Below are 12,632 nucleotides of genomic sequence, written 5' to 3' on the forward strand. Positions count from 1 at the left end.
TGGGTTTTTGCTGTTCTCTTTCTCTGACTTCCTCTTTCTAGAAAGTCTGCCCACATGCCTCCTATTCACTTAAAGGAATGGCTCATGTTCTGAGCATATTTTAGTGAGTGGGAGCCCAGAGGAGGTGTGTGTGTGGTGCAGAATACAAATGCAGGCTGCAAAGTCACTGAGAGGGAACAGGGCGTGCAGGCTGCTCTCTATATCCATATCTGTATCTATCAGCACCCCCCAATGATGTGCTGCTTCCATCCATTCCAACCATTTGCTAGGCTAGTTAAAGCAATATTCTGCCTTGTATTTTGGCTGACAAATTCATCCAGGTAAAAAGATATGCAATATTAACTTGACACAAACAGGGCATAAATGCAGAGCCAGTTGCACCTTGGACACGTGTCATATTCTGTAGTACTGTACAGAGATCTGCATCTTTCCCATCAGTCCCTGTCTCAGTGGAACATACAATCTAAGGTCCTTGTCACATTCACACACACTGGGATCAGTTTTATCAGGGGCCAATGAACCTGCTTTGAGGTGTGGGAGGAAACTGGAGTGTATACAGACTAACACCTGGCAAAATGCAGATTCCAAATATCAATGATTTCTTTCAGGCAGATGTGCCACTATTATCATACATGTATAAATACATGTATGTTGGCCACTGACTCTGCAGTTCCAGCTTAGATCTTCCCTGACATGCTGAGCTATCTATCGGTAGTTCCCACCCTCCTCCTGCTTCCTCCTCCCTCCCTGCGCTCGTTCTGTGTGAAAAAAGTGCATTTCCTCGTGCTGACCATTCTAACTGTTTTCATGATTTATGCAGATGTCCTGCACTAGTGCTTTACCCTGCTGGTTTGGGAAGGTGAAGCCTTCATTAAAATGGGCCATGCTTCCATCCCAATGCATAGAGACCCTGCAGAGCATTTTTTTGGGTTGGGAGACGATTAGGAAGTGATCACCGTCATGACGCTGTGGGAAAGAGATGCCCCCACTGGATCTGAACTGCTGCTATTGCTGCTCTCTATATAACCACCTCCAGTTCTTTTTTTTCAGAGAGGATTGTTGTCTTATTGATTGACTTTTTTATGCATTTGCTGGATCTGTTCCCAATTGGTACAGAAAAGGGGTGTTCCAAGGATACCAGTGTGACAGTCCTAAAATTAAGAGACTAGAGGGAAGGGCTACACTTGTCATATTATTTTGTAAGGTGGGGAACGAAGGCAAGCGATCAGGACTAAGACGACCCCCCTCCCTACTCCCCCCTCATACAGTCCCTCCCCCAAGGCAAGAATGAGAATGGGGTTCTGCTAAACCGTAGGGAGGATGATAAGGTAGTATACAAATAGCTATACATTCTATGCGTTTGTATGGTTCTGGATTCTGTGGTCCTGCTCCAACATCAAGAATTGCAGATATTTTTTGGGGGGGAGGGAGGGAGAGGGGAGATGACCAATTCTGACCTTTGCGGAGAAGAGGGAGGAAATAGAAGAAGAGAAGCTGCATTTTTGGGGGAGATAGACACATCCCTGTCAGTATCATATATATGCACATGAGCGCAAACACCATGATATTTATGGTACTGGGAGCGTCCATTGTTATGGTAAGAAATCATCTCCCTTTCCCTGGCATGCTTAATTTTAGCAAAGTCATATTGCCTGTGTGTGTGTGCCAGTGTGAGTGTTGTGTGTGGCTGTGTGCATTGTGTGTCCTTTGTAGGATGTGGCAGCATTGTGAAGACTGCTCCAGTCTTTTAGCAAACAAACTAGAGTCAATGTTTTATTCCATCATCTAGAGTTGACCAGATGCCTTGGTTATGGGCTCTTACAGGCAATAGCTTGCTTGATGGACATGAATGCTCTTTTGGACCGATTTCACAATTATATCTTACCGCATTTAAGAGGGGAGGACCGAGTTTGTCACTGCAACTGTGGGAGGTGAGTCGCCTGCCTTATTTTTCCATGATTTCTTTACATCTGTATGTTTGAATCATGTGTAATAGGAATGCAAAAAAATCAGCACCATGGAGAGCTCAGGTGCTCTGTGTTTTGTATTCAGTTTGTGCATCTGGGGACCGGCTCCTTTCTATGCATGATCACAACGCATTTCTCTGCTCTCCCCCCCCATGGGCAAATCTTAATGAAGGCTTAGCCAGCCCAAACCAGCAGGGTCACAATTCCGTTAAAGCTCTAGTGCAGGACATCTGTATAAATCAGCTAGAATGGTCAGCACGAGGAAAGGCACTTCTTTCACACAGAACGAGTGCAGGGAGGAGGGAGCAAGAGGAGGGCGGGAATTACAGACAGAAAGCTCAGCATGTCAGGGAAGATCTAAGCTGGAACTGCAGAGAACTGTGAGTGGCCAACATACATGTATGTATTTATACATGTATGATAATAGTGGCACATCTGCCTGAAAGACCCTGGCAATCAGCCATTCTGAGTTCAAACTGACTATGCGATTGCAATTGCCTTTTCTCTTAAAAACTTAGCAGTTTCAGCCTATAGAGTATAAACTCATTAGCTCATCTTTTCAGCCTGGCCCAGTTCCTTTCTTTATCTTAAAAAAGGGAGCTTCAAGTTTAGCTGGAAAGAATGCTGGTCACATAGCCAGTACACTGGAGAGTAAAGGTGACAGGGAGAAGAAGTGCTGGGTAACTGATTATGCATAGAGTGAGGGGATGGGTGAGTTCTGGGTGCCTGTATGTGCTTATCTGAGCTGAATCAATGTGGTTTCTATGTGTCTGTGATATGTGCTAGAGTATTGCATGTCTCTATGCCTGCAGAGGAATATGCATATGTATAATTGTGGTTGTACCTGAGCTCTGGAGTATTATAATGCAAATGGACCTGTATTTATCATGCCATGTGTACTGAGAAAATCAGCAGTAAAAATGGTTTGACCTGCTGTGTGCCCTGGGCATAATATTCACAAATTGGCATTGTATCTGTCATAATCCTGCGGTGTTATGTGGAATCTACACTGTATTTATTCCAAAATAATAAATGTGGCATTTAGAATAAATACTATTATTCCAAATACATAAAGGCAGGTAACAAGTTAATTGGCTCCTGATCAAATTGACCATAGTGTGCGTGTGAATGTGATAGGGACCTTAGATTGCAAGCTCCACTGTGAAAGACACTGATGGGACTAATCTGTAATTGTTGTACAGTGCTGCAAAATATGTCACTGCTATATAAATAAAGGATAATAATGTGTACTTGAGTATTATACATGGGACAGAATAATTATTCTGCTACATGCCCAAGTGGAATTATCTCTGCATTTATGCACTGTTCTGGGAATTATACAACTAGTTGAATTTGTGTGCTATTTAAGTATGAAAAAAAACCCCCAAAGCAGATTATACATAATAGAATAGAATAGAACATAGCTTTTCTGGCTAGCATGGCTTTTATTCTTCTTGCCAACATACATCAAAAGGATGAAAGGTAGCTGGACATTCTCAGGTCATGATGAAGTTGTAACCTATTTTGTGAGAGCCTTTATACAGAACGGCAGAGTTCTGCATCCCAAGAGGGTTCACAGCCTGCTGAGTTTGACAAGGGACCTATCAAGTGGTTAAAACTATTGCATTCCCCTGCACTGCATGTTACTGTTGTATCTGCAGCAATATAATCAAATGGGGGGTTTCTTTCAGCACAGTGTACTAGAGGAGAGAGAGGCCTTTGTTACTGATCTCTCCCAGTAGCAGTTGCATTCTACAGTAAAGTGAAAAATCCAGAAGCACACACACCAATAGATTGCTTAGTGAAATCAGTGTTTTATTAAACCCATGTGTATCCCTTTTTGCAGATACACATGGGCTTAATAAAACACTGATTTCACTAAGCAATCTAGTGGTGTGCTTTTAGATTTTTCACTACAAGTATCCATGGCCCTGTGCAAGGGAAGGGTCTTCCGGTAAAGCACCCAGCACCAACAAGTGATCATCAGTCAGGTAGAGCACTCCACTATCTTGCAGCACTCTATACTGAAGGCCTACTATTACTACTGGTGCATAACTATTGTTATTCCTCTTTATGGCAATTATATAATGGATGGAAACAGATCAGTTCAGTCATAGTACTTTTTAGCTATAATATTTTATGCCAGTGTTTCAATGTAACCTTTAGCAAGAATGATTCCTATTGTACTGAAAAACAGCATGTGACTGGTACAGATTATACCCAGAATATAATGTTACAGCTCCATTCACTCCCAAGTAAAGTCAGTGGGAAGAAATCCATCAGTGGGGCTTATCCACTACAGTGTGTCAGTAAAGGCCTATGGGAAGCCAAAAAATTAAAAGATGAAGATGGATAGGGAGGAGATTGTCAGTTTTTCAATTTGTGGATGCTTCTGGTTGAGGATCTGGATGAATACTACTGTACTATGGTTGAACTGCATATCAGCATTTTCAGAAATTCATTTGTCCTTCAAAGTTACTTTTGTAATTGTCAGTAGGAGGTAAATGATACAGAGGGGCTGATGGAAGATGTTGCCTTAACAGACCAGTTGTAATGTATCATTAACTGGAACCGAGTCTTATAAATATAATAATAATATAATATATATATATATAAATAAATATAAAATATTATGTAGAAGGGCCATTCAAATAAATGTGACTGATGCAGGACAAGGGACATGTTTCTTGGAATGATCTGGATGCCATTAGTGGTTAGTAAGAGGCAGAAATTTTGGATCTAAAGTGTTGGTGAATTTGACTGATAAGTAAGGGGAGACAGCCAATAGGTTTATGATGATAAGCTTTTATATTAGGTGTGGGTGTAAGATTAGAGATTCCATCAAGTGAATCTGGATCTCACCAGCATCTGCTGAAAAAAAAAAGATTATTTTCATAATGGAGTTGTAAGTAGGACACTACAAAAATAACCTATTCAGTATGAGAGAGTGTCTTCAAACTCCAAACACAGCAAAATGTGTAGCACAAAGAAATAATTACTACCTCTGAACATCTGCAATATGGCACTTGCAATATAATTTCATGGAAATAACTCACCAAATAACCTTGATTTACAGCTGACTCAATTATTTTCTTGTCTGATATCAATGTGTCACAACAGCAAAATTGCTATTTGGAATGTGCCAAATTCACAAAATAATATTAATTTCAGTTCTTTGTAATCTGAACGTCTTTATTCCTGGAGAAACGTTTTAAAGATAATTAATATAGAATGCGGGGTTGTACCATAGTAAAGGTAATGTGTAAAGCTTAAGGTAATGAGACATTATTATCTTCTACTCTCTATATATATATATGTCTATAACTAACTCGCATTTGATGAGAGTGCATATGAATACAGGAGAGAAGGCTTTGCTGTTTTTTGATACAGTCTAAGGCATATTATGTCAATAAAATTTAATCCTTATGGGGGAAAAATTTGAATATGCAGATTAGGGCTGGGAAGGAAATCACGTGACTTTTTGTCAGAAAACAAGGAAGTACATTTTTTTCCCCTTCCCACTGCTAATTTGCATATGCAAATTAGGAGTTGGATTCGGTTCGGTATTCAGCTGAATCTTTAGCAAAGGATTTAGGGGTTCGTCCAAATCCAAAATAGTGGATTCGGTGTATCCCTATTTATTATAAGGTTTAAAAGGAGTGGTGGAAATGGAATTAACGTGTAAGGGCAGGTAAGCGTTGTAAGGCAGGCATTTATAGGCACCCAAATTGTGACTCTTTTAATTGGAGAATAATGTTCTATGTATGTGATATATAAAAGAGAAAACCAGAAAATGTAATTGCTTTAGGTGGGTTACAGTTAGCACTTGTCTTTCCTTTTGGGTAGTGGAAATTTGCACTTTATGACAAGAGATAACTGGGATCATTGTACAGGTTAGATTTATGATAAGGCAAATAAAAGAGATGGTGGAAAATGGTAAACAACCACAAACACATGATTATATTCCCAAGTCACCATAATTTTTATTCCATAATGCAGTATTTCAACAATTCCTGTGTAATAATGGCTATGAGGTGTCTATGTGCCTGATGCAATTGTGGCTGGTGTATTAAAGGGGTTGTTCACCTTTAATCCAACTTTTAGGGGCACATTTACTTAGCTCGAGTGAAGGATTAGAATGAAAAAAACTTCGAATTCCGAAGTATTTTTTTGGCTACTTCGACCATCGAATTGACTACTTCGAACTTCGATTACGACTTCGAATCGAACGATTTGAACTAAATATCGTTCGACTATTCGACCATTCGATTGTCGAAGTACTGTCTCTTTAAAAAAACTTCAACCACCTACTTCGCCACCTAAAACCTACCGAGCACCAATGTTAGCCTATGGGGAAGGTCCCCATAGGCTTTCCTTGCAATTTCTGATCGAAGAAAAATCGTTCGATCGATGGATTTAAATCGATCGTTGGATTTAAAATGACATTATGAGACAATGTGCAATTGGTTTACATTTTTAATTATTTGTGGTTTTTAGTTATTTAGCTTTTTATTCAGCAGCTCTCCAGTTTGCAATTTTAGCAATCAAGTTGCTGGGGTTCAAATTAGTAGAAACCATACATTGATTTGAAGAGACTCAGCGCCAGATTTGCTGGGCGGGCGCCCCTAGGCCGTGCGCTCTGCGCGGTCCTATCGCCCACCCGCACTACCACACGCAGGCGCAAAAGCGCCAGCGTGCAAGCGATGGAGCACTGGTTAGCGGCTGGGCGGCGTGCCGCCCCCAAAAATGTGCCGCCCTAGGCCCGGGCCTATGTGGCCTCGCCACAAATCCGGGCCTGAAGAGACTGGAATATGACCAGGAGGGGACCTGAATAGAAATATGAGTAATAACAAGTAGCAATATCAATACATTTGTAGCCTTACAGAGCATTTGTTTTTTAGATGGGGTCAGTGACCCCTATTTGAAAGTTGGAAAGAGTCAGGGGGAACAGGGGAAATAATGCAAAAACTATAAAAACGAAAACTGAAGATCAATGAAACATTGCTTAGAATTATTTGGGAAACAAGTTGTGCACATGCATGTGATGTGGTTACAAAGGCAGAATTACGTTTAAGATCATTAGAGGAGTGAAGTATTTAATTTGGAGTATACCTGGAGATGAATCTTGAAATGTTATTGAGAGCTTTGTATGTGACAGGGAGGAGTTAAAATTTGCTGTGAGAATGTATGGTAGCCAGTTAAAGGAGAACTAAAGCTTAACTAAATAAATAGGTAGAAATGTTGCACATTATGTTTTGGGCTTCTGTACCAGCCCAAGGCAACCACAGCCATTTAGCAGGGAAGATCTGTGTCTCCAAAGATGCCCCAGTAGCTCCCCATCTTCTTTTCTGCTGATTCACTGCACATGCTCTGTGCTGATGTCACTTACTGAGCTTAGGGACCCACTTACAATATACAGTACACATAAAATATAAATGTCACAATATAATGCTGATTAGTAATTAATACAGATAATTACTACATGTCAGCTAGCATCAGAATTTAATAATCAGCCCTGTAGCATCATCTTATATTACAGACCAACCTCATTTTCTTCTTGATAATTTGTGACGACCCCCTGAAGTTCTTGATCATTGCTGCTACTGAGAAGCTGAAACTTTAGGCTGGTTTAATGCATTCAGAATATAAAATATGCCATTTTTAGCCATATTTATTTTTGGGGATTTAGTTCTACTTCAAGGGATTTGCAGGCAGGTGCAGAAGAGGTGGTTTTTAGGTTGTGGTGGATGAGTCTTTCAGCTGTATTCTGAATGGAATATAGAGTGGATAAATGAGTCAGTGGCAAACCAATAAGGAGGGGGTTGCAATAGTCTAAGCAGGAGATGATCAATGAGTGGACTAAGAAAGGAATATATTCATTCTTGCAATATTTTTAAGACGTAATTGTCAAGATTTGGCAAGGGTTTGAATATAAGGATTGAATGTGAGAGTGGACTCAAGTACAACTACAAGACAGCGAACCTGTATACTAGAATGATTGATAGCAGAGAGGCAGCTGGACATCTGATGTATGACAGCAGAGGAAAGAACAGGACAAGAGATAGATTTGGGTTTCATCAGCATACAAATGTTTAAGCCAAAGGAGCTGATGAGTTTACCCAGAGATGAAATGTATAGTGAGTAGAGTATTGGTCCAAGGGAAGCCTTGAGGGAGGCGAGCCTGAGTATAATAATTAAATAATATAAGCAATAAGTCTACAACTGTAATTTTTGTGTGTTGTTTTTAAATAAAATAACTTTATTTTTCTATTCTCAATTTCTGCAATGCTATGTATCTGGTTGCTAGGATTAGTTACCCCAACAACCAGAAAGAAGGAAGAGTTGAGAGACCGGATTTGCATTGTCATAATTATTATTTTTTTTTGCTAATTCTTCTGCGTGGGTCCTTTCATATTCACACTTCCTTGCATATGATTTTAGAATGTCATTATTCAAATTAGACAATTCATTTTTCCTTTTAACAATGCTATTCCCCTTCAGCACATATAGAGGGCTGATGACTAGAGAAGGAATGTATGGGTAAGGGCAGCTTTTATTCAAGTGTAGCTTTCGAGTCAGCTATGTTGGTGGCGAGGTCTAGCAGTATTACAGTGGAAAAATCAGTTTTAGGCTTGTCAGACTGTATGTCATTTCTTTCCCTTAATACAGGCCCAAAAGAATGTAAAGTGGCATTTTAAAGAAAGTGATATTTGTAGGGAGAGACATTGAGAGACGGTGCATACTGTGAGTGTATCTAGGTTCCTCTTGTACTTGTGAGACAATGAGATAAAAAACTGTACATTACAGTGTTTAGAGGAATGTTTTTGCAAAACTGAATTTCACTTGGGGAGGTAATGGAGGAGTGAAGACAAATGAGGTATGATAGGGTGCTTTCTAGAAAATAGGTTGGAGGGTCTGTGCAAGGTTAGATACCTTCTGTGACAGGGAGAAGTGATATATGACAGGGCCAGCAGAGCAGATGAAAGAAGGTGGAACATTTGGCAGTTTATGTAAAGGGGTGTCATGTCTCATGGTGTCAGATTTGCTTTTACGCTAAGTGGCAACACCTTCAGCTAGAAATATACTTGGAACTATGGATGTTATGGAGGAGCAGCAAAGAGCCTTGCAGGTAGATATTATGTGTTGTGGGTTTGATGACATGAGGAATTTCAGTTGATAAAATCATATCCAGTGAATTGAAAGACATATTTATATTAAAGTCTCTGTAGTACTGTACTGCCGAGTACTTTTCCAATACAATGGAATGGCAAAATGTAATTATTTTGACTGGCAGTCCTGGGATTTGGGGGTAGATGGAAACTAGGATTGAAGTTCAGCACCTTTGAAGCCTTCTAGGTACAAGCCTTGTCCTGCTCAGAGGTTTCCCGTTACTATGGGATGGAGCAATGTCATTGGTCAGGTAGGAAGGCCTCTGATTCGTTGGTTAATATGTCTGAGCCTATGACTAAAGGGGTGGTTCTGCTTTGAGTTCATTTTAGTATGTTATAGAATGGCTAATTCTAAGCAACTTTTAAATTGGCCTTCATTTTTTCTTTTTAATAATTTTTCGAGTTATTTGCCTTCAAATACCGTCACATGACCCCATCTAAAAAATCTCTGAAAGGCTACAAATGTACACGTATTGCTACTTTTTATCACTCATCTTTCTATTCAGACCCTCTCAATATTCTTATTCCAGTCTCTTATTCAAATGTAGGGTTGCTAGGGTAATTTGAAGCCTAGCAACCCCATTGCTAAAATTGCTAACTGGAGAGCTGCTGAATAAAAAGCTAAATAACCCTAAAATTATAATTAATAAAAACAAAAAGCATAACTTCTCAGAATATCACTCTGTACATCATACTAAAAGTTAATTTAAAGGTGAACAACCCCTTTAGGTGCCCAGTGCATGAAACGAAGGGAAAGGCTATGTTATGTCCATTATTTGCCTAAAATAAAGTCTGCAGTTCTTAAAGCAAGCCTGTCTGTGGGATCTGTGAGTGTCAGCTGTTTCTCTATGTTATGATTCCTCCACCTTGAGCTGTAGGTCTGGGGCATGTGCAGCCAGACTCCACTTGTAAGCTGTGTGGCTATACACCAAAAGTTCTTTGTAAACAGAGACAGAACCCTCAGTTTTTGTCACATTAAATCAAAAAAAATCTAATTGTTTCCCCCTCTAAAGTCTGTAAAGGCCAACATGCAATATTCGAAGGGAATTTTATGGAGACAGCAATGCAGTGCGATTCTCTAAATCAATAAACAAATCAACATCTAAATAATTAAATTAATGACCCTGCTAAAGGTTTACATCTGTATTTTTTTTTGCAATAGAAGCATTTAAGATGCTGATTTTGTGTGTGTGTTTGCTAAATTCCAAATGGCACATTTACCAAATATATCAAAAGAATGTTTTGTTTGTCTAATGTAAAACTGGAGAGAATGATGAAATCTAGTTATGGGCTGAAATATAGATGTTTATACGGTGTGCTACATTCCTTTTCTACCTTGGTGTGTGCTTTGTGTAAGATACTTTGCTTATAACCCTTGGCAAATTAATTCTTACATGCCATGAACATGTGTGTGTGTGGGGGGGGGGAGGGGGGGTCCAGCATGGTCCAATCGGATGTAGTTATAAGTGCAATGTTTATACAGCTGGAAATAGAAAAGGCTAAATAATGACACTATGATGTCAAATGTATGCTAAACCCAAAAAATGAATAGAGAGTGCTAAGCTGTTTTATACCGCTAGTATCAGGCTTTCTTCTCAGCATCTTTCGTTCAAAGTCAGGGTGTTAGTACAGAGGGATATTCTGAGACAATATGCAATTGTTTTTCATTTTTTATTATTTAAATATGGAATATGAATAGGAGAGGGACTGAATAGAATGACGAGTAATGAAAAGTATCAATAACAATACATGTGTAGCCTTACAGAGCATTTGTTTTTTAGTAGGGGTCAGCGACGCCCAATTGAAAGCTGCAAATAGTCAGAAGAGAAATAACTATAAACTATAAAAAAATAAATAATGAAGAGCAATTGAAAAGTTGCTTAGAATTGGCCATTCTATAACATACTAAAAGTTACTTTAAAGGTGAACCACCCCATATATATATATACTGTGAAAGTGCTCAAGTGAGCACTCTGGATAAGTTTGCATGAATTCCTTTGTTGAGTTTAGATGTACTTTATAGTGACAAGCTGCACCCAATAGTGTCAAAGTACTGTTCATCCAGCCTGTGTAGCAATGGCAAGGCTCTGTGACCTCAGCAACAAGAATGTGGATTGTTTCTATTCCTAGATATTTTATATACTTACTTTTTAATACTTGACTTTTAACTTAAGTCGGCTGTTTCTCTTGGTCTGTCATTGAAAGCAATTCTCAGTTAGGCAGCAGTTGAACTTCTTAAATCTGGAGCTGCAGAACAAAATATTTTAATTAAAAACACAAAATAAAAAGTAAAGTTTAATAGGGAAGGACATTTATCCTTTAACCCCACTTTATACATCTCTTTAAAATGCTAGCCAGAACAGAGGATTCCCAGTTCATTTATAGATTATAGAAATGCCAAACAAAACATTGAGTAAGTCCATTTTGCTTTTCATTCATGGTTATGAGTTATGCGTGTCTCTAAAATATGTCAATGGCCTCAATATAAATATATGGGTTTGGCAGCAATGCATTGGCAGTTAATACTATTTAGATACTAAATTGCCATTAAGGCAGCTGACTTGCTGCTTTTGACATTAGATTTTCTCATTGTAAATGGAAAAGCAAATATAGATATTGAAGAGGCATTTCAATGACCAGGAGCATATTTCTAGTAAATGAGCAGTATATGGTGGTACTTCATTAGTGGCTAATTCCATGGGGCTGATGATATCCCAGCAGTGTTGCACTATTGCAGATTGCAATTGAATTTACTTTCCAGTAATTTACTACTGGTAAATTCCTGTTGTTTTTTCTGGTTTTGTTATTTAGATATCGTTACAGTTGCGCTTTAAGTCTACTGAATCTTAAATGAAAGCAGTTACCTAAATTATAGCTGCAGGTTATAATTGAAAATAAACAATTCAAATATAGGTATGGGCTCCATTATTCGGAAACCCGTTATCCAGTAAGCTTTGAATTACAGAAAGTCCGTCTCCCATAGACTCAGATAATCCAATTTTTAAATAATGATCGTTTTTTTTTGTTCTCTGTAATAATAAGACAGTACCTTGTACTTGATCCAACCTAAGATATAATTAATTATTATTGGAAGCAAAACAAGCCTGTTGGGTTTATTTAATGTTTACACTTATTTCTAGTAGCATTAAATTACGTAAAGATTCATTATCGGGAAAACCCCAGGTCCTGAGTATTCTGGATAACAGGTCCCATGCCTATATTATAAAAGTAGTAGTTCAGTTATAGTTTAGTATGTTACAGAATCAAATATTCTTTGCAACTTTTTAGCTGGTCTTCATTTATTAATTTTTTTTTGGCTTGCGTCAATTTTGACGTCGGCGTTAAAGTCAATAGGTGTCCGAATAGTGTTGTGGTGCGGCGATTTTGATGCAAGCATCTTTCCGGACGCAGGAGTTCCGAGGATTTATTCGCTGGCGTCAAAATGCTGAAATTCACCGCACATTCGCGCCAGGTGAATTTATTTGCCCATCACTAC

General features: G+C 38.9%; 1 protein-coding gene across 3 annotated transcripts in view; it reads left to right on the forward strand.

The window, feature by feature from the left end:
* Positions 1 to 789: 789 nt before the first annotated feature.
* Positions 790 to 12,632, forward strand: part of tmem240.L (transmembrane protein 240 L homeolog) — a 66,410-nt gene continuing 54,567 nt past the window's right edge. The window contains exons 1-2 of one of the 3 annotated variants that reach the window (XM_018226025.2): positions 790 to 1,597; positions 1,825 to 1,931. In XM_018226025.2, the coding sequence (XP_018081514.1) occupies positions 1,541 to 1,597; positions 1,825 to 1,931 (164 nt within the window). In that variant the 5' untranslated portion in view covers positions 790 to 1,540. Of the gene's footprint in view, positions 1,598 to 1,789; positions 1,932 to 12,632 lie in introns of all 3 variants that reach the window. The other 2 variants (XM_041569359.1, XM_041569358.1) reach the window with 2 other exon arrangements.

This window comes from Xenopus laevis, chromosome 7L (assembly GCF_017654675.1).
Source record: "Xenopus laevis strain J_2021 chromosome 7L, Xenopus_laevis_v10.1, whole genome shotgun sequence".
Lineage (NCBI taxonomy): Eukaryota > Metazoa > Chordata > Amphibia > Anura > Pipidae > Xenopus > Xenopus laevis.